The sequence below is a fragment of the Podarcis vaucheri genome, assembly GCF_965113315.1.
Source record: "Podarcis vaucheri genome assembly, chromosome: 14".
In the NCBI taxonomy this organism is placed as follows: domain Eukaryota; kingdom Metazoa; phylum Chordata; class Lepidosauria; order Squamata; family Lacertidae; genus Podarcis; species Podarcis vaucheri.
Window position 1 is genome coordinate 20,068,174 of NC_138752.1, and position 25,148 is coordinate 20,093,321.

General features: G+C 45.6%; 1 protein-coding gene across 3 annotated transcripts in view; it reads left to right on the plus strand.

The window, feature by feature from the left end:
- NTRK3 (neurotrophic receptor tyrosine kinase 3) overlaps nt 1-25,148 on the plus strand; it is a 408,224-nt gene that overhangs the window by 107,986 nt on the left and 275,090 nt on the right. For all 3 annotated transcript variants that reach the window (XM_082198419.1, XM_082198420.1, XM_082198421.1), the window contains exons 2-3: nt 299-373; nt 3,004-3,075. In XM_082198419.1, the coding sequence (XP_082054545.1) occupies nt 299-373; nt 3,004-3,075 (147 nt within the window). The remainder of the gene's footprint in view (nt 1-298; nt 374-3,003; nt 3,076-25,148) is intronic.

The window sequence follows — 25,148 nt, forward strand, 5'->3', positions numbered from 1 at the left end:
GCTTAGCTTTCATTTTGGCTGCTGCTCAGTTTTAAAAACCTATCGGTTAATTAATTGTCTGAGTGTTAATCAATCAATCAATTAAATCTGCATACATGTGCAAATAACGGGGGTGGAGTGGGAGAGAACAGTAGTTCCTAAAGAAAAACCCAGGTTTTTGTTGGGTTGGAACCTGGCTAGGTTGAACGTAGTTTCCTTTGAATTCAATGGGTCTTAAGACATGACTCATTTGTCCCATGGGTGTCAATGGGGGGGGGTCTAAGTCCAGCTTTAAAGTCTGCCTCTTTTCTCTCCACAGACACATAGAATTTTGGAAGAATTTGCAGACACTGAACGCCGTAGATATGGAGCTGTACACAGGACTCCAGAGACTGTGAGTATGTTTGAAAAACTTCCTTCCCTATGGACACTCATGGGCATTAAGATCAGCAGAGGGGGCCCTCAGGGCCATTCCAGAGCCCTCTGAAGTTTGGGGTTGGCAGCCCACTAAGTTGTGGAATTGCCTGTCAAAGAGGTGTGCCTGGCACCTTCATTGTATCATTTTCATTGTACCCTGAATATACACCTCTTTACACTGGGCTTTTGAGACGCATATGTGTGTGTGTTGATTCAGTTACATTGACAAAGAAAAATTGCTTTATATACGTTGTTTATGCATTCAAATACTGCGACACCAGATGGCACTGTGGAGTTCCATTTTTGCTAACCCGATTTCTCATACAAAGTTTGCAATGCTGCTTTGATATGTCTAGATCTAGCCTGTGTATCTGTGTTTGCACCATTGCCGGATTACCAAATAGACAGAGTAGGCACTGGATCAAAATAATATCAATCAATCAACCTTTGTTACAGTCCAGAGACCCAACAAATTGTTACAAAGCAATACACAATTCATACAGCCTACCTCCAGGTTAAACAAGCATTTCGTTCAGAATATAGAGATCATTGGTTCTTGCAACCACCAATAAAAACTTGGCCTTCTAATGTTCTAGCATTTGTCCGGTCTTCCAATAGGAACCTGACATAGTCAGCCTCTGATTTTCCCGGGAAAGGTACCAGCAAGGGTAATATCAGTTCAGCCCTGGCTTGCTCATATTTTGCACAGTGCAACAGAATATGTTTTATGGAATTGATGTCTTGAGCACACAAGCAAAGTCTGTCCTGGTAGGGAACTCCACTCAACCTGCCATCCAACACTGCAGAAGGAAAGACGTTTAGTCTGGCTTTGGTGAAAAGCCTTCGATAATTTGGTACTGTCAGGTTTTTAATTTAAGATGTTAACTTAAAGACATGCCCATATTGTACTCCTACTGCCAGTGGACTACAGACTGCGTGTGATTGAGATCGCAAGTCACTGTGTGCATTATCCCATAATCTTTGCTCTAATAATATTGATTTGATATTGAAATAAAATTGGTTTATTAAAATTGTTGGTTGGTACAGGTGTTTGTGACAATGATGTGGGAGAGGAGAAGAACATGCTTTATTTATTTTATTTTATTTTATTTTATTTTATTTTATTTTTCTGCCCACTTGTGCTTCAATCCAACCCTTAGGGTGAAATAGGTTCCCCACCCCTGAACTAAATGACACCTGTTCTAAAAATACCTTTTGCTTACAAAAACCCTCCCATAGTTGCCATCTGATCACAGGTCAGCAGAAAGGAGGAGGCTCTGCTGAGCTTCCCTGAAACTTAACCTTGGCAAGCAACTGTCTTCCTAAGGAATTCTCTATGTAAGCATCTGAAATTGCTTGTTCAGATCTTGTCCAGATTTAGTGCTGGCGTGTTGTGGTGGGCTTCTGCTTGCTTTGACTGACTCAGCTCCTTCATGAGTGGAAAAAAAGGATCCTTCTTGAATGCTCTTGCGCTGGGAGCGTACATGTTGCTTTGGGAAGCAGCCAGAATTAGAAAGCAGGTCAGGAGACTCCTGGTTCTGCACCCCCATGTCCCTGGCCCAAAGGTAAAGGTACCCCTGACCATTAGGTCTAGTCGCGGACGACTCTGGGGTTGCGGCGCTCATCTCACTCTACAGGCCAAGGGAGCCAGCGTTTGTCCACAGACAGCTTCCGGGTCATGTGGCCAGCATGACTAAGCCGCTTCTGGCGAACCAGGGCAGCGCACGGAAACACTGTTTACCTTCCCGCCGGAGCGGTACCTATTTATCTACTTGCACTTGACGTGCTCTCAAACTGCTAGGTTGGCAGGAGCAGGGACCAAGCAACTGGAGCTCACCCCGTCACGGGGATTTGAACCACCAACCCTCTGATCAGCAAGCCCTAGGCTCTGTGGTTTAGACCACAATGCTACCCACATCCCATGGCCCAAAGGTACTGTCCCTCTATTTGAAGGGCTGTCCAGTCCAAGTCAGGTGTAAAGACAAAGAGCCTTTTAAGGAGGGGCCTTGAAGTTGATGGGACCCGGAATGGTCAAACAGTCACCTTTCACAGTTCCTCTTCCCAGGGAACTCTGGGAACTGTAGTTCTGAGAGGGAGATAGGAGCCTCCTAACATCTCTCAGCATCCTCAACAACTACAGCTCCTGAAATTCTTTGGGTGTAGCCATGGCTGTGTTTAAAGTGGTATCACAGTGCTTTAAATACAGTCCGTACCTTGGCTTTCGGACAGCTTAGTTCTCGAACGTTTTGGCTCCTGAACGCCGCAAACCTGGAAGTGAGTGTTCCAATTTGCGAATTATTTTTGGAAGCCAAAAGGACGACGGGGCTTCCGATTGGCTGCAGGAGGTTCCTGCAGCCAATCAGAAGCCATGCTTTGGTTTCCGAACATTTGGGAAGTCAAACGGACTCCGTTCGACTTCCAAGGTATGACTGTATAAGGCAAGAATGGGGCCTCAGTTACCTTTCCCTGACTTGTTCTGGTTTCTAGGCCTTCCCTGCTCATAATTTCTTCTTTCAAATGGGCATGGCATGTTCCTATCTACCTCCTCAAAATGAGCACAGGGCTTTGACTACCTTGCTATTGCTGACCTTTTCCATTTCTTTTCAGGACAATCATGGACTCTGGACTCCGGAGCATCCAGCCTCGAGCATTTGATAAAAACCCCCACCTGCACTACATGTGAGTAGGTTTGCTTTGCTTCCCTCCTTCAACCCCCTGACCGACCCATCTCTGGGTCGCCGTGCTGTGCAATTGCTTTTTTTTTGGGGGGGGGGAGTTCTTCTCCATGCAGTTGCTTGAGGACAGATAAGTCAGAGGAGCAGGGTAGATGCAAAGAGAGGGGGGGGGCGAAAGTATGGGAGGCAAAGGGAGGAAGAAAAAGGAGGAAATCAAAGGGGTCAGAGAAAGGAGAGCCTCAAACAATTCTTTCCCCATGGGCAGCTGGCAGATTTAGGTGTCTTAATAACCAAAGCAACTTTGATTGCGGCACTAATGAGCAATTCCTCATTAACACCCATTAGGTGGTCAGTAGAAAGTTTCCCTTTCAGCATGAGGTTCGGGGGCGGGAGGGGAGGGAGATACCATTGGGGGTGGGTGGATAGGGGGGAGACTGGGCCAAGGTGCTTGTATCAGTCTGGCATTTGCGACGCAGCCTCAAACCGTTCTCATTAACACATAACGAACGGGAGACGCAAGGCAATATCTGTTTTTCCTCCCTGCTGTCATACCTCAGGCACATGGCTGACAGCTTGCGCTCTTAATTACTGACTCGTTAGAAAAGCATATGAGCCAGGACCAAGCGATGATACAGGGGCTTTTTGACAGTGTAAGGCTAAGCTGGAAGGCATCTTGAAAACAGAAGGAGCTGGGACCACAAACAAGGGCTATATGCGTGGTATTCAGTCTCTGGAAGTGAGACATGTCTGTGGAGTATTGGATGAAGCGGGTCAACTGGGTGGAATGACTGTTGTTCTAGATATATTCTACACTTCCCATTTTTTTATTAGAAAGGTTGGTTCTGGTGGAATCCACTCCCCCCCCCATCCCCAGTATGGGTGCTTGAGAAATTTGATTTCTGCGGATTTTGATGCAAACTGACTTTGGTCTGTACCTCCTGGACTAATGCATGGATCGGAATATAGTTATGCATTGGATTTCATGTTTTTCTGAAATTCACAATGTGGTTCTTGACTTATAAAAAATGGGTGGGGCTGAACTGCTTTGAAATGTGCATTTAAATACAAATTATGTTTATAAAGGCATATGCTAGGGTAAAATTAAGTGTTTAAGTTTCATGCATTTTTAAAAAATACTGCAAGAAGTGGGTGAAACAGGCTTATGAAGAAACATACAGAAAAAATGGAATAGGCTAGAAAAAGATTGATCCATATCCCTACCTGAAGAGCACTTTGAGAGAATATTCAGTTTTGACAAATCCTGTTGGCACCATTGTTTTCCCCTTCTCACTGCTGCTTCCTGTTCCGTGATTTAGTCACATGGATAGTGTAATCAAACAAGGACTATGTGGTGATGGCCCAACACGAGGGAGCCAAATGGAATAGGGGTGATGAAATGGGAATGTCAAGAAGCAAGTGGGCATTTTGATGAGAAATGCTGAAAAATTACTGAAAATCAGAAAGGGGTGGTCAGGCAGAATTGAAAGCATCAAACAACTCTTCTGATAAGTTTCTTCTGGATCCTGGAAGGATGCAGCTGATCACTAAAACCATATGCTTATTACAGTGACTAACAAAACAGAAATTCTGATTGTCATAGCAAAACATTTGGGCTTCTGCCTTCATCAGTTGCTATGATAAAAATGATGTTGTTTCCAAGGTGGCGGTTATAGAGCTTTGAAGAGAGGATGTTCAGAAGGAATCCATTTGCTGAAGCTAAGTTATGTTGGTACTACTTTCCAGGTTGAGGCCATGTGGTGTTAATGTGCCCAGTATATACATCCAGAAATTCTCCTCCTACTCCTACTCCTTTTCTTTTGCTAACATTATTGAATCTGTTGACATCTCCATTGCAATTATTGCAAAGTCCAGCAAGCTGTGATTCTCCAAATGTAAATGTTTAGCAACAGGTTGTGTCACTTTTTTTTTTTTTGGTCAAAATTGCCAATTTGTGGTATTTATATATATGTAATATTGCACTGCCAACGATTTGCAAAACAGCTGAAACAGTTTCGACTCGGCTCTACCAAGCTTCAGTGCTAAGTTTATACAGTCGTTTCTTTCCAGGCATTCTGGTCTTTGGATTCTGTTGCCAGGAATGCCTATCCCACACACTTCGGAAATGCTGCGAACGTTCTTCTTTTTATTTTATTTTTTAAAACGAATGCATAATTGTATCCCTGAATGGTTTTACCCAAAGTATGCGTGCAGAAGGTCAAATCTGTTGCTGAACGTCTCTCTTTCACCACTTCTGTGGGAGTGTGCAAGCATTAGCCGCATTTGCGCAAGCGTTTACTGTAGAAGAATCACAGAGGACTAGAAGACTGCAGCCAATAATTTTGGAGGCTAAATTCCAATCCGCACAACTCTTCCTTTCCCCAGCTGCTTTAATTCCTCCTCCCTCCCCTCCACCTTCTGATAAGTCCTGTCTATCACCTTGCCAACAAAGGTCCGTACAGTTAAAGCTATGGTTTTCCCAGTAGTGATGTATGGAAGTGAGAGCTGGACCATAAAGAAGGCTGATTGCCGAAGAATTGATGCTTTTGAATTATGGTGCTGGAGGAGACTCTTGAGAGGCCCATGGACTACAAGAAGATCAAACCTATCCATTCTGAAGGAAATCAGCCCTGAGTGCTCACTGGAAGGACAGATCCTGAAGCTGAGGCTCCAATACTTTGGCCACCTCATGAAAAGAGAAGACTCCCTGGAAAAGACCCTGATGTTGGGAAAGATGGAGGGCACAAGGAGAAGGGGACGACAGAGGACGAGATGGTTGGGCAGTGTTCTCGAAGCTACCAGCATGAGTTTGACCAAACTGCGGGAGGCAGTGGAAGACAGGAGTGCCTGGCGTGCTCTGGTCCATGGGGTCACGAAGAGTCAGACACAACTAAATGACTAAACAACAACAACATTGTTCCATCGGCTTTTTCTTACACATGCCCTCCCCTCCCTCTCTTCTGTACATTATCTCATTTTCTAAGCAACCTCACAAGAAGAGACCTGCCCGGTCAAAGGGAGCAGTGGAGAGCAGATCCCCCAGTGTTATCTCTGGTGTATGTCTAGGTGTCTGCATCTCCTACCTGAAAATTCAAGCCTGCCACCTGGAAGGGTCCAGGCAAATCTGTAGACTTCAAGTCAGCCCTGTAGGTTTGGCAGCTCCATATCAAATACATGTAGGTCAATGGTAGAGCATATGCTTTGCATGCAGAAGGTCCCAGGTTCAATCCCAGCATTAACTTGGAAACATCCCTGGTCTGAAACCCTGGAGAGTTTCTGCCAGTCAGTGTAAATGGCATTGAGGCAGATGGACCAATGGTTTGGCTCAGTATAAGTTATTTGTTTCGTAAAATTTTATATACTGCTTGATTGTAGGAGACCTCAAAGCGGTTTACAAAAAAGCACAAGGCACCCCTCCTCCCTTGCAACAATCTAGTTTAGCACCCTGTTTTCCACAACACCAAGCAGATATCTCTGGGAGGTCCATAAGCAAGACAGGAAGGCAACAGCCTCCTCCCCTTTTGCCACCTAGCTACGCTGAGAGCTTCCCAGAGGCAGCGGTTGGCCACTGGGAAGACAGAGGATCCTGGTCTAGATATCACTTTGGTTGGCTCCAACAGGGATTTTCTTGTCTTATATTACTAGGAGAGGGTAAAGCATGTTGGAAAGACAAACCCATGGAGGATAACACTGTTGATGGCTTAACCTTAATCTAACCATATTGGGAGACTAAGGAGGAGGGGAGGAGCTGCTGCCCTTAGGCACCTGCCACCTAAGGCAGCTGTCTCACTTTGCCTAATGGTAGGGCCAGTGGGATTTCCAAGCAAACACCCATAAGATTGGACTTCAGAAAGGGAGGTTCAAAACAGCCAAATGTTGTTGAGCTCAGGTCCTGCTTACAGGCTTCCCGTGGGCATGTGATTGGCAAGATGCTGGACTAGACAGGCCTTTGGAATCATCTGTCAGGGCTTTTCTTATGTTCTTAGTCCTTGCTTTCAAGCTCCTCTGTTAGACATTTGGCCTTGCCTTCAGCTCCTTATCCTTTCATAGGCCCAATTAAGCAGGGGGGGGGGAGCAGAAAGAGAATGCTTTTTGGTTTTTCAATATCTTGTTGATTCTTCCCTTCATCCCAAGCCCTTTGGAATTCATGGCTCATTTTCTCTGCATGTGCAGAAAAACTCTCCAGATGTATTAGACCTTCACCCCTCCTCATTCAGTTCGCAATTGATTATTCCCACTCCTCTGGAATTAATTGTTCTTATTCCCCTCTTGGAATTAATTGGGTTTTTTCCCCCTCCCACTCCACAATTCTCTTGAGGGGTTTGTTGCTCTTTCTCTCTCTACGACTGGTCCAATAATATTGATCTTTTTTTCCTTACTGATGCTTCCTGGGCCACCATCCCCTATTCCCCCCCCCATCCCAAGTGACACATGCCCTGTTTTGTGGATGCTGAGGCTTCCTTGTGCACAATACAATATAATGTCCCAGCTTTATCAGTTAGATCATGGAGAACAGAATGTCTTGATTCCGAAGCTGAACTGAAAATGGCTCCCGACTTTTATGGATGCCATGCCTACCTTTGCCCTTTAGCAAAAATGAAGGAAAAGGGGGAAAGCGGCTCTCAGAGTAGCTTACAAAAATCACGCTTACGGCGGTCCTTGCTCTCAGGCTTATAATCTAAAAAGTCATGGCATAGAAGGAAAAAAGGATGAGAGGGAGGAGGGGAAAAGCAAGCTCAAGTTCTTAAAGCTACAGCTCTTAAATTTGCAGTGGATGTCAGTGGTGGTTTTGGCTGTCTTGTCCCCACCCCAGAAGCAATCTTCTACCCCCTTCATGCACCTCCCGCCCCAGATCAGATCCAGGAGCAGAGCAGGTGAAAATGTTCAGGTCAGGAAAGCAAGGCAGCTCGTGCACAGCCTGAGTCTGCCTTCAAGTATCAGCCTCTGTCAATCACAAGTGGGGATGCAGTTGCTTAGCTCCTGATGGTGGCATCTGGTCAGCCACTGTGAGAACAGGATGCTGGACTTGATGGCCTGATCTTGCCCTGATCCAGCAAGTTCTCCTTGTGTTCTTACATACCCTCCAACATTTCTCTGATGAAAATAGGGATGTCCCATCCATAATGATAATTTTACTATTTATACCCCATATTGAGTTGTCCCAGCCACTTTGAGCAGCTTCCAACATATATGAAAACATAATAAAACATTAAAAAACTTCCCTGTACTGTGGTACCTCGGGTTACATATGCTTCAGGTTACAGACGCTTCAGGTTACAGACTCCGCTAACCCAGAAATAGTGCTTCAGGCTAAGAACTTTGCTTCAGGATGAGAACAGAAATCATGCTCTGGCGGCACGGCGGCAGTGGGAGGCCCCATTAGCTAAAGTGGTGCTTCAGGTTAAGAACAGTTTCAGGTTAAGAATGGACCTCCGGAACGAATTAAGTACTTAACCCGAGGTACCACTGTACAGGATTGCCTTCAGACAGCTCACGGGTCAGATAACACCATACCCCCCAACATTTCTCCAATGAAAATAGGGACATCCTAAGGAAAAGTGGGACATTCCTGGATCAAATCAGAAACCAGGACGGCTTCTCTAAATCAGGGACATCCCTGGAAAATAGGGACACTTGGAGGATCTTTTCTTATCTTCCCAGGTGGAAGGCATTGTCTGTGGACTTGTTAAAGGACACATTGATTCAGCAGGGTCATGTGGGGCTTAGAAGAATTGGCTGGGGGTGGGCAGCACTGCCTGCAGAGCATTGACTGCTCCTTGGCCACCCCTCATTTTAAGTTAATCCACAAAGCAGCTGCAACCTTGGATGGTGCTGAGCACATGCAGGCATCGCTTGAAGGGGAGGCCTGATTGCGAAGGCCAGGCACGCAGAACAGGATGAATTACTGGTTCTTGTTCGCTCCAGCACTGCAGACTTGTGTTAACGGAAGTCAAATGTGCATTTGAGATGACAGCGCGCTTACATGCCTACATAAAAGAAGACCATCTCTGCAAATGAAAAGAAAAGACAACTGTGTGGTTAAGAAAAGCGTGGACAGAAATTGTTAAGAGCACTCAGCTGCCCCAGTAATAAATACATGTCGTGGTTCTTAAAGACCATGAAGAGGGAGGGAGCTTGTCATTATGCAGTAACCTTCGTGTTGGTTCTGTTGAATCTTCCCTCCTCCCGCCTCGACACTTAAATACCATTTGGACTATCTGTTCCTTAAGTTCTTTCTTCTAAGGGAATGGAGATTGCAGCCAAGTTTCTTGCAATGGAGTACGGCTCTTGAAAGTAAAGTGGAAACTGATGTTTAATGCAGCCCCTCCAAGTTCCCCTATTTTCCAGGGACAGTCCCGGATTTACCGAAGCCATCCTGGTTTCTGATTTGATCCAGGAATGTCCCACTTTTCTTTATTGTTGTTCAGCCGTTTAGTTGTGTCTGACTCTTTGTGACCCCCTGGACCAGAGCACGCCAGGCACTCCTGTCTTCCACTGCCTCCCGCAGTTTGGTCAAACTCATGCTGGAAGCTTCGAGAACACTATCCAACCATCTCGTCCTCTGTCGTCCCCTTCTCCTTGTGCCCTCCACCTTTCCCAACATCAGGGTCTTTTCCAGGGAGTCTTCTCTTCTCATGAGGTGGCCAAAGTATTGGAGTCTCAGCTTCAGGATCTGTCCTTCCAGTGAGCACTCAGGGCTGATTTCCTTCAGAATGGAGAGGTTTGATCTTCTTGCAGTCCATGGGACTCTCAAGAGTCTCCTCCAGCACCATAATTCAAAAGCATCCATTCTTCGGCGATCAGCCTATTTTGGAGGTTTTGGAGTTATGTGAGCCCCGAGCCAAGGAGATAAGTAACTATACAACCTTTAGAAGACATCTGAGGGCAGTCCTGTATAGGGAAGTGTTTTTCAATCTTTAATGTTTTATTATGGTTTTATATATATGTTTGAAGCCATCCAGAGTGGCTGGGGTTACCCAGTCAGATGGGGTGGGGTATAAATAATAAAATTATTATGGAATAGGACATCCCTGTTTTCATCGGAGAAATGTTGGAGGGTATGTTGATGTAAACATACAGCCTCATTTACTCAAATTGTTTGGGGACTGTTTGCTGCTGTTGAAAACTGTAATTCTGTCCACTCTTCATAGGCATTTGAATAGACCCTAGGGGTTAATCCCCACCAGACTCTTCATTAATACCTACAGGTCAATAGTGTAAGGACAGGAAGCATAGTTGGAGGCTGGTCAAGTTGCAGAGCTTTTGACGCATGATGCAAGTAACTTTCTAGCTTGTTTTTATTTGTTGATGAATAGATTTTGTCTCGGCAGTGTACATATGTAATTACGATGTTCTTGTTTTCCATTGAGGAGGATGTTCCGGTGTGCTTTCAGATTACTGTGCAAATAAAGGTGTTTGTTCTGGGTCTGAGAAAATGCATTGTGATTTGTTCACAGGGGTTGCCATGGGAGATCTAGAACCTCCCTAACGCCACATTTTCTTGCAATGCTGGAAGTGTTCGTTCTTTTTTTTCAAGTAGGCTCTTCCAGCTAGATAAATGCATCATGAACATGAGTGTCTATTTGCTAGGGTTTTAGTCTTGTTTTATTCTTTTTTGCCAAATCGTTTTGATCGATTTTCCAAATTTTACCAAATAAGCCACAGATTAAGACATCTGAAGGCAGCCCTGTTTAGGGAAGCTTTTAATGTTTGATGCATTACTGTATTTTAATATTTTGATGGAAGCCGCCCAGAGTGGCTGATGGACGGGGTATAAATAATAACTTAATAATAATAATAATAATAATAATAATAATAATAATAATAATAATTTAATATAGTTTGTCTAAAAATTGGTTTCCAGCACTCCGTTCTTGAGTTTTAGTCTTGTTGTAAATGTATTTGTTGTAAATGTATTTGTATCCTGAATCAGCCTTGCCCATGGGAGTTGTTCAGTCCATAATAATTTAAGAAGATCCTTGTAGGATCAGCACAAGAGACCCGTTGGATCAGGCCAAAGGACCAGGATCTAGTCTAGTATCCTGTTCTCACCTGGCAAATCAGAAACTCACAACAGAGCCTGAGGGCAACAGTGATCTCCCCACCAGGGATGGGTGATCCTGTCATTTTCAGTTTCCCTCAGTTTCTCCCTCCCCTCCCCCCAATTTTAAATTCATTTCTGCATTTACAAATAACTTATACAGTGGTACCTCGGGTTAAGTACTTAATTCGTACCGGAGGTCCGTTCTTAACCTGAAGCTGTTCTTAACCTGAAGCACCACTTTAGCTAATGGGGCCTCCCGCTGCTACCGCGCCACCAGAGCACGATTTCTGTTCCCACCCTGAAGCAAAGTTCTTAACCTGAAGCACTATTTCTGGGTTAGCGGAGTCTGTAACCTGAAGCGTATGTAACCTGAGGTACCACTGTATTTGTGTTTTTAACTATTTTTAATTATCTTATGTTTAAATGGCCTTGGGATGTTGATTTAGAAGGTGATTAGTAAACTAATAACAAGAAGAAGAGGAAGAAGAAGAGGAAGAAGAAGAGGAAGAAGAAGAAGAAGAAGAAGAATGCTCTGTATAGTGGTTGTCAGCCGGTGCAGACAATACTTAGCTAGATGGATCAAAGCTATCACTTTGATGCAGTTTCCTGAGTTCCTCATTGTCTTTATTCAGCGTTATTGGCCAAGCAACTCTGCTAGACAGCTTGAATTACTGCAGCATATAAGTTGCTTTTCAAATTGGATCTTTCTCAGAGAGTTTCCTCTTCCAGCTTTGTGCTTTGCTGTTCCCGAATCCCATCCCTCTTACAGTTTGGCAGCCTTGTCATTCAGCCGGAGGGTCAGCCACATGGGCATCTGGCAGTACCCCCAGGATCATCTGCGTGAAACCAGGAGCGAGGCTGTGCCTGGCGCTGGGAGGTCCCCCTTCCTGCTTTCAGCCAGCTGCTGCCCTGCGTCGAGCTCAGCTTGCCAAGGGCTTGACATTTTCCGTAGGTGCTGCGCAGAGGGGCCGAGGATAAAAGGATTGGTGGAAATATCACTCTCTCTGGAGTTCTGGGCAGCAGGAACAGAGTACAGTAGCTGGTGAGATCAAAGGAAACTGTCCCAATCTGGCCTTCAAGGGAGCAGCTTTGTGCTACAGTTCAATGTGCATTTAAGCTGCAATCTGGACAATGTTTCCATGGGCTCGCACAAGCAGCAATCTCAGGAGAGGGCGGAGAGGACACAGCTCAGTATTGCTGACACAGACTGGCAGAGACTCTCTGTGCTTTCAAATAGGACAGTTTCCCAGCCCTACCTGCAGACCCCCCAAGTCTCCCTATTTTCCAGGGATGCCCCTGATTTAGAGAAACCATCCCAGGTTCTGATTTGATCCAGGAATGTCCCACTTTTCCTTTGTTGTTGTTTAGTCGTGTCCGACTCTTCATGACCCCATGAACCAGAGCACGCCAGGCCCTCCTGTCTTCCACTGCCTCCCGCAGTTTGGTCAAACTCATGCTGGTAGCTTCGAGAACACTGTCCAACCATCTCATCCTCTGTCGTCCCCTTCTCCTTGTGCCCTCCATCTTTCCCAACATCAGGGTCTTTTCCAGGGAGTCTTCTCTTTTCGTGAGGTGGTCAAAGTATTGGAGCCTCAGCTTCAGGATCTGTTCTTCCGGTGAGCATTCAGGGCTGATTTCCTTCAGAATGGAGAGGTTTGATCTTCTTGCAGTACATGGGACTCTCAAGAGTCTCATCCAGCACCATAATTCAAAAACATCAATTCTTCGGCGATCAGCCTTCTTTATGGTCCAGCTCTCACTTCCATACATTACTACTGGGAAAACCATAGCTTTAACTATATGGACCTATGTTGGCAAGGTGATGTCTCTGCTTTTTAAGCTGCTGTCTAGGTTTGTCATTGCTTTTCTCCCAAGAAGCAGGCGTCTTTTAATTTCGTGGCTGCTGTCACCATCTACAGTGATCATGGAGCCCAGGAAAGTAAAATCTCTCACTACCTCCATTTCTTCCCCTTCTATTTGCCAGGAGGTGATGGGCCCAGTGGCCATGATCTTCGTTTTTTTTATATTGAGCTTCAGACCAGACTTTTCCTTAGGCTGTCCCTATTTTCATTGGAGAAATGTTAGAGGGTATGGCATTATCCGACCCCCGAGCTGTCTGAAGGCAATCCTGTACAGGAAAGGTTTGTTTTTTAATGTTTAATGTTTTATTATGTTTTATATATGTTGGAAGCTGCCCAGAGTGGCCGAGGGAACCCAGTAAGATGTGTGGGGTATACGGTAAATAATAAAATTATCATTATGGAATAGGACTTCCCTATTTTCATCAGAAAAATCTTGGAGGGTGTGTGCCTGGAGATGCTGGCAACTGAAGCAGAGACTGTTTGCATGCAACTCATGTGTTCCACCACTGAGATATGAAAAAGGAGGATGAGTCCTGGGAAAGATAATTTGGTGGTGAGAAATCTCCACCAGTGATTCAAAGCTACATTACTGCTCTCAGAGAATGGGGGGAAAGAAGATCAGTAGCTACTCTACACTTTTCAAGGAAAGGGAATTTATAGCCACGTCACAATTCCCAGGGCCTCTGGCAGGTAAGGAGAGGAAGGGAGATCCATAGCCACTTTACAGTTCCCGTGATTGTAGAGGAAAAAATGATAGTTGTGTGAGTTTTGAACTATGTAGATGTTATGGGTGAGCAAAGCCATCAAGGTTCGCCTAGCTATATTTGCATTTTAAAAATTCTGCTCTGTGCTCTTTCCATTTCAATCTGTGTCTCAAGTGCTGAACCACTCCATCTAAAGAAAAGCTCTGTTCCTTATTTGCTATAATAGGGAATCTAAAAATGGCATTAAATTTACAAGCACGCAAGCCCCTCCAGAGTGGATTAAGCTTGCCAAATTATAGCCCAATGGGTTCAGGAGTTTTTGTGCGGGAACATTTGCAACATAAACCATATTAGGGCAATGCAGGTAACAAACAAAGCTCCAAAATCCATATTTTTGAGAGAGAGAGAGAGAGAGAGAGAGAGAGAGAGAGAGAGAGAGATGCTCGTTCCTACCTTAGACTAATTAAGATGTGCTGAGTGAGCCCCATATCAGTCTTTTACTTTGTAAAAACATCTTAGGCTGCTCTGCTTTAACAAAAATGATTTCTTCAGGATTCCTCAGATAGCATTTGATGCAGACTTGTGCTTGTTTAAGACATGCCAGAGACCTGCGAGACCTATCTTGCAGCAGGACCTGAGCACAACAGCACTGTTCCCAACCAGCCGCTGGTATTCAAATATCTCCTACAGTTGAGTTAGAGCATAGCCATTATGGCCAGTAACAGGGGCATCACCGGGGGGGGGGGGGGCACGGCCCCACAATATTTTCTAGGAGGGCCCCACCTCCGAAAAAAAATCTGTGGCGATCCTCAAAGGGACACGCCAGGGTGAAGCATCTTTGCCCTGGCACAAACCTTTGATGGACGCCTTGCAAGAAAGTGCTCTAACAATCTCTGCCAGTGACGTGCCAGTGTGAAGCGTCTTTGCCTTGGTACAACCTGTGCCAGGGAAGCAGAAGGGTGAAGAATCTTCCCCCTGGGATGTTCCTTTCATGACGGTAAAGTGGCTGGTGGGAGTGGGTGGGTGGGTGGTGGGCTGAGTCACCCTGGCTGGGTTGGGGGGCATCGTATGTGTAACGTCATGCACACACAACAGGCACCTCCCCAACGTTGGCGGCAACTCAGCGTGTCTGGCTAGTAATGACAGCTTTGTCCTCCATGGATTTGTCTGATCCTATTTTAAAGACATCCAAGTTGGCAGCCATTGCTAGATCTTGTGGTTCTAAACCCCATAACAACAAAAAAGAGTATCCTCTCTGAAGAAAATATGGATGCCCTATTTAATAATAATAATAATAATAATAATAATAATAATAATAATAATAAGAAGAAGAAGAAGAAGAAGAAGAAGTAGTAGTAGTTGTAGTAGTAGTGCTTTTTCTGGGGGGATGCAGGGGTACGCATACCCCTAAACATTTTGTGAATCTTTGTACTTTTGCCCATTTACTGTATTTATTTTTCCCGATTTGAACTATAAAATGGTGATTTTCTTGAGTCAAAATGAGAGCACCCCTAAACATTTTTTTAGAACAACAACAACCCCACCCATCTGCCTGGGTTGCCCAAGCCACTCTGGGCAGCTTCCAACATGTATAAAAACATAATAAAATATCAAACATTTAAAAACTTTCCTTTGCAGGGCTGTCTTCATATGTCTTCTAAAGGTTGTCTAGTTACTTATCTCCTTGGCTCAGGGGGTCACCTACCCTCCAACATTTCTCTGATTAAAATAGTGACGTCCTAAGGAAAAGTGTGGCATTCTGGGATCAAATCAGAAACTGGGACAGCTCTGTAAATTCGCGACTGTCCCTTGAAAATAGGGACATTTGGAGGGTCTGGAAGAGCCTTGCTGGGTCAGACCACAGCCCCATCTAGTCCAGCATTCTCTTCTCATAGTGGCCAACTAGATGCCCATGGGAAGCCTACTTTCAAGACCCGAGTGCAATAACAACTCTCTGCATTTGATGCTGGTATTTAGAGGCGTACTTCTGAAGTCTTGCACCAACACCACTCTTCCATTCTTTTTCAGAAATGGTGCTCATCACTGCCACTGCAGCAAACCATTTGATGACGGGCTCCAATTATTTCTAAACACTGTTCTGTGCCAGCCTGTTGTTAGGTGCGTGACTCTGCTCGGCGTTTTATTTATGGTGCATTCAGGAAAACAAATTAAGGCCGTGTAATTACGTACTGAGGTGCATGCTTTAAGCAGATCTCAAGCAGTCAGGACTCTGTTTAAAATATTAATAATTGCTTTATCCATCTGCCTTCGGTGGCTCCTCGTTGTGCTGCGTGAGGTTTTTTGTTTTCCTTCGCTTTGAAATAATCTGTCTCTGGCAGATTTGTGCTTGCTCTAAGTTGCCTAACGGGACATCTGAATCACGACACTTAAGCTGCCGTCCCAGCTATAGAAAAGGCTGTAGCTGAGTCTGGAACAACACATTGTGCAGCTCCTCTGGAAAGTGGTGCCGAAGGAGGGCAATTTGCAGAATGGAAGTGGTGGGCAGTTGTCCTTTGTTTCTTTGTCTTTGGAACCTGAGCATGTGAAGAAAGCAATATATGGGGAAAGCGGTGAGCTTGTGGAGAGTTAGGCACTTCTCTCCCTGCTGAAACAATCAGCGAAGGTGGGTTGGCTAGGCAACGTGTAGTTCTAGCCTCAGTGATGCGATGCATGTACAAGGTTCCACTCTCAGTCCCTGGCATTTTCAGTCAAAGCAGCGATGGAGACGTTGTGTCCTACTATTTATTGAGGTTGATTGTGGAAAACCTCAAAGCAGTTTACATAGCCAGGGATGCTTGACATTGTAATTCAAGGACATTTGAAAAACTAAAGGTTCCCTGGTCATGTGGGTTCACCTTAACATTCCTGGTTGGTCTCTGAGCTGTCTAAAGAAAACTCCGTCTATATGTATCTACTGTGTGTGTGTGCGCGCATGCATGTGTGTGTGTGTGCGTGTGTGTGTGTGCATGCAGCGGCAGAGCAAGCTGATCAGGCACCTGGGGCGGCGTGTGTGCCCTGTGCCCAGGGGTGGGGCCATCCGCCCTGTGAGGTGGGGCGAGCTGGGGCAGGATGCTCTGCGGGGCCTCCGAAGAAGAAGAAGAGTTTGGATTTGATACCCCACTTTATCACTACCTGAAGGAGTCTCAAAGCGGCTAACATTCTCCTTTCCTCCCCTGCAACAAACACTCTGTGAAGTGAGTGAGGCTGAGAGACCTCAGAGAAGTGTGACTAGCCCAAGGTCACCCAGCAGCTGCATGTGGAGGAGCGGAGACGCGAACCCGGTTCCCAGATTACAAGTCTACCGCTCTTAACCATTACACCACACTGGCTCTGTCTGCCTGCCTCCTCCCACTACAGCTGAGGAGGAGGCAGTGGGCAGACTGTAAGGGGCAGCGCGGAGCCTGCGGGCGCACTGCAGGCCCCGCGGTGAGTGCCGCCCGGCATTTTGTCACCCCCCTCAGTGATGACACCCAGGACAACCCGCCCCCACCACCTCCTTCCTTCGCCCTGTGTGTGTGTTTAACTATATCTATAGATAGATACAGTTATAGATTTATAGTGAAAGCTGATCTATTCACGGAGATCTTAATCTCAATCTACTTCTAGAAACTACATCTAGGGCAGCCCAGTGCAGTGTCGTAGCATGGGGGTGTGTCCCAGAGGAGTAGATAAATAGGTACCGCTGCGGCAGGAAGGTAAACAGCATTTCCGTGCGCTTTGGTTTCCATCACGGTGTTCCGTTGCACCAGAAGCAGTTCAGTCATGCTGGCCACATGACCTGGAAAGCAGTCTGTGGACAAATGCCAGCTCCTTCAGCCTGAAAGCAAGATGAGTGCCGCAACCCCATAATCGCCTTTGACTGGACTTAACCGTTCAGGGGTCCTTTACCTTTATTACCTCCAGGAACACCAGCTTCTGTTGATCAGAAGAGACAGAGGTAGTGTCTGATTGAAGGTGAGCTTCCTAGCTGAGTGGAAATTTGAACCCTGGTGTCTCTCTGGCCCTATTCTTGCACTCAAACTAGGGATGGGAGTGAAATTAGGCTAAGCCTCCAGTTTGTACTTTCTGAACCAATACACAAACCAAGATACAGCCATCCTTCGAAACATGCAGTCCACTGGATTTTGCAGTTCCATTCTCCAGCCCAGTATTGTACCAGAGTGCTATAGATATTTAATAAATGAAATAGTAACAACAAATAATATGCAGGTGTAAAGTGTGCACAGAAGTGCATAGGTCAATGAAAATAATATACAAAAAGTGCATTGTGCTCAGGACAACTGCTTTGCATAAAAATGTGTTTATGAGGCACATTTGCATAAAAACATGTCTATTGGGAGAAATTTACACTGGAGAACTGAACTTAAGAATGGAAAAAATGAGAAACAGATTTGTCCATCTCTAGTGCAAACACACACACACTGCCTCCTGTTTCTTAAGGACAGGAGCAGAAGAAGCGTCACCATCAATCTTCAGAATCTCTAACTCTATATACCAAACCAAACTGGAAGAGGATTGTTTTGAGTGAGGTGAATAAGTGCTAAAAGACCTTTCCCCAAGGTCAGTGCTATTGTTTTTTTCTAATCACAATTTTTAGTTTGTCATGTTACAGATTTACCTATATTGGCAAGGACCCCTCACTCAACCAGCAGAAGTAGCAGTTGACTCAAACACATTCTCCCTGCATTGGCAAATGCCAAAGGTCATTTGTCTGGGCTGTGTAATTAATCAAAGCAACATTTGCATAAATGTGTGAAATGCCTAACATGCATTCTGCCTGTGAGCATCTTGTCAAATTAGGCTTTCTAGGTATCTAGGTATCTAGTATAATATACTATTATATATATTGCAATAAACTAGGTTTGCTACCAGTGGGCACCGAGTCACCATTTCCTTTTTCCTTTCCCTTTTAAATGCTGGAGAAGGGCAGTTGCACTCCTAGTGCCAGAAGGCAAGTGACCTGCCATTCCCTCTGCCAGCCTGGGCATCTGAGGACAATTGCTACAGAGTCGCCACTCTGCTCCACGAGGCCATTGTCACACTGCCAGCCTCTCTGCAGTCCTTTCTTGGTTCGGATTCCCTGAAAGGCTCCTGAGGTCTCAGGTCTTGTCCGGCACGGATTGTGAAGCGGCTGCACATCTGGGCTGTGCGCGGCAATGTTTTCGCCCTCTTCCTTTCATGCTGTCGCTGATGCCACGTGGGATTGCAGATCTGTTCAGGGCCTTGGGCAAAGCGTAAACTTTGAAGCAGCCACCTCTGAAGCAGTCGAGGCAGAATCCAAGTCTGTTTTCCAGTGTGGTTGGCAGGTCATTGGATAAGTATCCCCAGTCTCTCGCTCTGACGGGGACATAACAGTGTTTTTTTCTTCTCAGGAAAAGGTTTGAATGTTTGGTGGCTCTCTATCCCCTCTTCCATCGCATAACCTCTAGCATGTGACCTCTGTTTCATCTCTTCTTCTTATCACAAAAGTTAGTCCACATTTTCACCATACCTTTAAAGCAGTATGATACCACTTTAAGCAGTCATGGCTTTCCCTGAAAGAATTTTGGGAGCTGTAGTTTGTTCAGGGTGCAGGGAGTTGTTAACAGACCCCTCTCCCTCTCACAGAGCTACATTTTGAGTGGGTTAAAAGTCAATCCCTCTTCCTCTCTGGGAAAGCTATACAGTGGTACCTCAGGTTAAGTACTTAATTCGTTCCGGAGGTCCGTTCTTAACCTGAAATTGTTCTTAACCTGAAGCACCACTTTAGCTAATGGGGCCTCCTGCTGCTGCCGTGCCACCGGAGCATGATTTCTGTTCTCATCCTGAAGCAAAGTTCTTAACCCGAGGTACTATTTCTGGGTTAGCGGAGTCTGTAACCTGAAGCGTATGTAACCCGAGGTACCACTGTACATGCAAATCCTTGCAACAATCCTGTAAGGTAGGAAAAGATTTATTATCAAGCAATTAGCTGTTCTGTGTACCACATTTCTAGCCTGCTTGCAATTTTCATATGCAGGGAGACCTGACTGATGCACCAATGTTGTCATATGTTTGCAAATTACAACCAAGATTTATTCAGAGCTATTTCCCCCCCCCCCTGCTTTTGCACCTGCGATCTAAGTGCAGTTGGCATAACTAAGCAGTTGTATGGTATCTCTACCATATCCTCAGATGTTGCTCATTTTAACCATTTATTTCCTTAGGGAAATACACAGTACATCATTCCGTCACTTAATCTTTGCTAAAGCACACAATTAGCAAGCTGAGCCCTCGAGTGACCAGGTGACATTTTTGCTCATGAGGAGTTTCTGAAAAGTCTGTTGCCTTGTTGTGGTTTAAAGAGGGTCAGACTAAGACTAGGCAATTAAGAGTGTCTAACTAACACCAGGGCAACCCAAGTTCAGATCCTGACTCAGCCACGAAGCCCGGGGGTGGGGGTGGGATCTTGAACTAGTCTCTTAATACTGTCTTTCAGCATGGCCAACCTCTCAGGGTTGTTATTAGGATAAAATAGAGGAAGAACCCTGCAGACCACCCTGAGTGGAGGGGGGGGAAGATAAAAAAGTAAATAATTGCTTCAGGAAAGCCAGAGGTAGTTGAGAAGCTGAACAATCAGACAACACAGACTTTGTGAACCTCTTGTTAACAGTGTCACCTAAAAAAAGAAATTTTTATTGAAGATTTTCTTGAATTGTAAAAGTACATACAGGGTCTCTTTTTCCCCATTCATAGAATCTTTTCCACAGGTCAGTTATATTCGATGTGAGACACTAATGCTATAGATATTAAAAGTTTAAGGAAGAAGAGAGGCAGGGAATGAGAGTGTGTGAGAGAGAAGGTTAGGGTAGTAGAGTTTTGTTCCTTTGTATAGTGTATGTGCAAGGTTTTTGTGTCGGCGTCGTGTAGGGTCTCTTTCTATTCATTTATTTGTTGTCATTGGTGGTGAGAGAGGTGGGAGGGCTCAGGGCATGGTTGGTTGACTTCAGTTGGCTGCAGTGAGTTTAGTTTGCCTGCGTGAGGAAGGAGGCACATTCGGAAAGTAAGCATTGCACTTTGGGGACACTTCTAAACTGTTGCTATTTTCAGGAGGGATTCCATCGCATACCGTCAAATTAAAGCTGATTTGGAGCTTTTGTGAAGGAGTGTCTCCATCCCCATCATTCTGCCCAGACACTGAGGTCCAGCGTCGAGGGCCTTCTGGCAGTTCCCTCACTGCGAGAAGTCAAGTTACAGGGAACTAGGCAGAGGGCCTTCTTGGTAGTGGCGCCCTCCCTGTGGAACACCCTCCCACCAGATGTCAAGGAGAAGAACAACTATCTGACTTTTAGAAGACATCTGAAGGCAGCCCTGTTTAGGGATGCTTTTAATGTTTAACAGACCACTGTATTTTAATACACTTTGTTGGAAGCTGCCCAGAGTGGCTGGGGAAACCCAGCCAGATGGATGGGGTATAAATAAATTATTATTATTATTATTATTATTATTATTATTATTATTCCATTTCCCCAAATGATTGGGATTGGGGTTTCCTGGATAGACTCCCCTGTGAGGAAGGTTGCAGCATTTGGGACTTCTTAGTTTAGAGAAAAGGTAAGAGCTGGCATGAGAGAAGTTTATAAAATTTTACACGGTATGGAGAAAATGGATAGAGGAAAAGTTTTTCTCCTTCTCTCATAACACCAGAACTCATGAACATCCAATGAAGTTGAATATTAGAGAATTCAGGACAGAGAAAAGGAAGTACTTCTCCACACTGCACACAGTTAAACAAAGGAACTCGCTGCCGCAGGAGGCAGTGATGGCTGCCAGCTTGGATGGCTTTAAAAAAGGATTGGACAGATTCATGGCAGACAAGGCTATCTGCGGCTGCTGGCCACAATACCTGTGCTTTGCCTTCTCTGCCAGAAGCATCACCATTATGCAGGTGGGGAGAGTGCTGTTGTGCTCATGTCCATCTTGCAAGCTTCCCACAGGCATCTGGTTGGCCACTTTGAGAACAGGATGCTGGACTAGACTGTGCCATTATGTTGTGCAAGGGGCCTGTTCCCTACACTGAGAAGCTAGTGTGGTACAGTGTCAGACCGGAGACATGAGTTCAAATCCCCATTTGGCTATGAAGCTCACTGGGTGACCTTGGACCCGTCACTGCCTCTACAAAGATCTGCATTGGCTCCCAGTATGTTTCTGAGCACAATTCAAGTGGTGTTGGTGCTGACCTTTAAAGCCCTAAATGGCTTCGGCCCTGTATACCTGAAGGAGCTTCTCCACCCCCATCATTCTGCCCAGACACTGAGGTCCAGCGCCGAGGGCCTTCTGGCAGTTCCCTCCCTGTGAGAAGTGAGGTTACAGGGAACCAGGCAGAGGGGCCTTCTCGGTAGTGGTGCCCGCCCTGTGGAATACCCTCCCATCAGATGTCAAGGAAATAAACAACTATCTGACTTTTAGAAGACATCTGAAGGAGGCCCTACTGAGCGAAGTTTTAAATGTCTGATGTCTTACTGTGTTTGGTGGTTTAATTTGCTGAAAGCCACCAGAGTGACTGGGGCAACCCAGTCAGATGTGCAGAACATCATCATCAACAACAAGAACAACAACATCATCTCAGCTTAACGGCAGGGTTGTTTAGGGACTAAATGAGGAGGAGGGAGATCCATGTATGCTGCCTTGAGCTCCTTGTAGAAAAAGCTGGGATTAAAAATGCAGTAAATAAAGAAGGAAAGTGATGGGGGGAAAGCAGAGGAAGGTTTAGGAAAACATTTGCTTTGATGCAATGTCATCTAGCCTCACTGCAAGCAAATATGAATGGATGCTCATTAAATGGCCAACGTCCTCTAATCTCCCTGCAAACAAATCAAGAGGAATGCTCAATAAACAGGAGCATTCCAAGGCTATGCTGTTGAAGCACTAAGTTATGGCAGGGTATTGACTGATGGGGCATTAATTTGTGCCTCATGCAGGACCAGGAACAATTTAATATGCCATAACTTCCACACTACCGTGTTTTATTAGAAGTATAAAATTTTAGTATGAGATTGTAGGGTCCTCCCCACTTCTATCTATATATCTATATAGCCAAACAGAGAATTATGTGGTGCAACAGAGACCAGGTGGGAATACTTACAATTCCACCAGTGCCGATTCCACATTAGAGGCTCTGTCATCACGGGGATAAAGCGTCACAGCCTGCATTGTCATTCCGGTTCTGTCAGCGGCACGGTCTGTGAACAGGATCTGTCAGCAGTAATGTGGGAGAAGGTGGGATGTGAGACGAGAGCCACTCATTTCTTCAATGTGCTGGCGCGTGAAGATGCAAGCAGGCAAAGGTAAGGTTGAAGATGTAAGGTTTTGAGAGAAAAGGCAAACAAAACAAGCGTCTTCAGGGAGGAAACAACTCCAAGGAGATTTGCGATTGCATTGTTTTCCACCGGGAGAGCTTTCAGAGCTGTTCTGGATCAGATTCAGTCACATACTAGGAAATTCAGGTTGTGTGGTTAAGCACTTGATTTGGAGCTCTTGCACACAACAAGTCCCCCCCCCAAAAAAACCATCGTACTTTTTGAGATAAGGAAAAGTGACAAGGTAATGCACTGGGGAAAGTGTGGGATAACACTTGTTTGACGTAACCTCACATAACCTCTCCACAAACAAAGCAGAACGAATGCTCAATAAGCCAGTCATCTGGGAACAACCTGGGGTGCAGTGGTTAAGCTGTGGTCATTATAAGCCAGCCTCCAGCTTTAGTTTGGGAGAATGGGGAATAGCAAGCCCTAGGAGAGGCGGCACAAACAGCAGGCATGCTCAAAGCTGCAAGCAAGCGAACTTGCAGGCTGCATGTTTGGGTGACGGCGAGCAGAATGGAGGAGAACGCAAGCAGACTCTCTGCCTTGATTTGATATGCACAAGGCTATTAGTCATCCACTCTTCAGTCCCAATGGTTGTGGTCATGGATGTTGTTTTCAGTACCCATGACCTTGAGCTGCAGTCCTGCAATTTAGAAATAAAGGGAAAAAACTGCTGGTGCAAGGCAAAATATAGCCTGGCCATCAGAGACCCTCGGGGCAAAAGGTGAGCTGATTTTTGACTTAAAGTGGTCCTTTTGTGAGCAACTGGCTGTTCATCTCTTTGGACTGTATCCAACATTGCTATTACATGAGCAAGACAGACTTCTGCCTGTGCAACAGGACTTTTTCTGTCTCTTCTCCTCTCTCCAGCTCTGAATATTCTCCAGGGGGTGTCACAAAGCTCTGCAGCAGATTTTTGAGGCTGCATAGGGTGGCAGCAGCAGCAGCAGAAGAGGCAGCACCAGCAGACCTTGCAAGCAAGCTAGCATTCTTCGAATAGATGTGCATTGTTACGAATCAGGGGATGTGGGTTGTGGTGTGAATTGAGCTTTCACTCAGGGCTCATCCAGACTTCCTTTCTAGGCACAGGTCTGTGCTTGAAAGCACCATGTCTGAGCTGTGTTCCCCCCTCCCCCAAATTCATTCCCTGGGAAAACCCACGTTTTACTTGCTGAATCGGACCAAACAGCTGCGAGGGTTTCTTTGGTTTGCAGTTTGCTCTGATTCAGTGGTGAAATGAAGGAAAGTACTAGGACAAAAACAGGCAAAAAAACCGCTTAGGCCTGGAAAGCCCAGATTTGTGCCTAGAAGGTGAATGTGGGTGAGCCCTTAGTTTTTGAGAAACGGCCCTGATGGAAACATCTGGGGGGCAGGAGAGGCATATAATTTGGGGTGAATTTAGGTCTAATCACTGTTAGGAAGGTGAGTGGGAAATGGTGCTGACTGCACAAGCTGTTCATGTCAGGAGACAGAACCCCATCATTTCTGAACACAGCTGGCAGATCCACCCCCATCGTTCTGCCCGGACACTGAGATCCAGCTCCAAGGCCCTTCTGGCAGTTCCCTCACTGCGAGAAGTGAGGTTACAGGGAACCAGGCAGAGGGCCTTCTTGGTAGTGGCACCCGCCCTGTGGAACGCCCTCCCATCAGATGTCAAAGAACTAAACAACTATCTGACTTTTTGTTTAGGGAAGTTTTTAATGTTTGATGTTTTATCGCGTTTTTAATATTCTGTTGGGAGTCGCCAAGAGTGGCTGGGGAAACCCAGCCAGATGGGTGGGGTATATATAATAAATTATTACGGTCATACCTCAGGTTACAGACACTTCAGGTTGGATTTTTTTGGGGGTTACGGGTGCGCCAAAACCCTGAAGTACTGGAATGGGTTACTTCTGGGTTTTGGCGGTCACACATGCGCAGAAGCGCTGAATCGCAACCCGCATGTGCGCAGACGTGCTGCTGCGGGTTGCAAACATGCATCCTACACGGATCATGTTCGCAACCCGAGCGTCCACTGTATTATTATTAGGCAGGAAGGAAAAGAACAGGAGATTTGTGAGACAAAATGCCATCAGAGAGACAGGGCACTTCAGGCGTAAGGGCTAGAAGCTTGATGTCGACATGGAAAGCAAGCTTTAGGGGAAAGG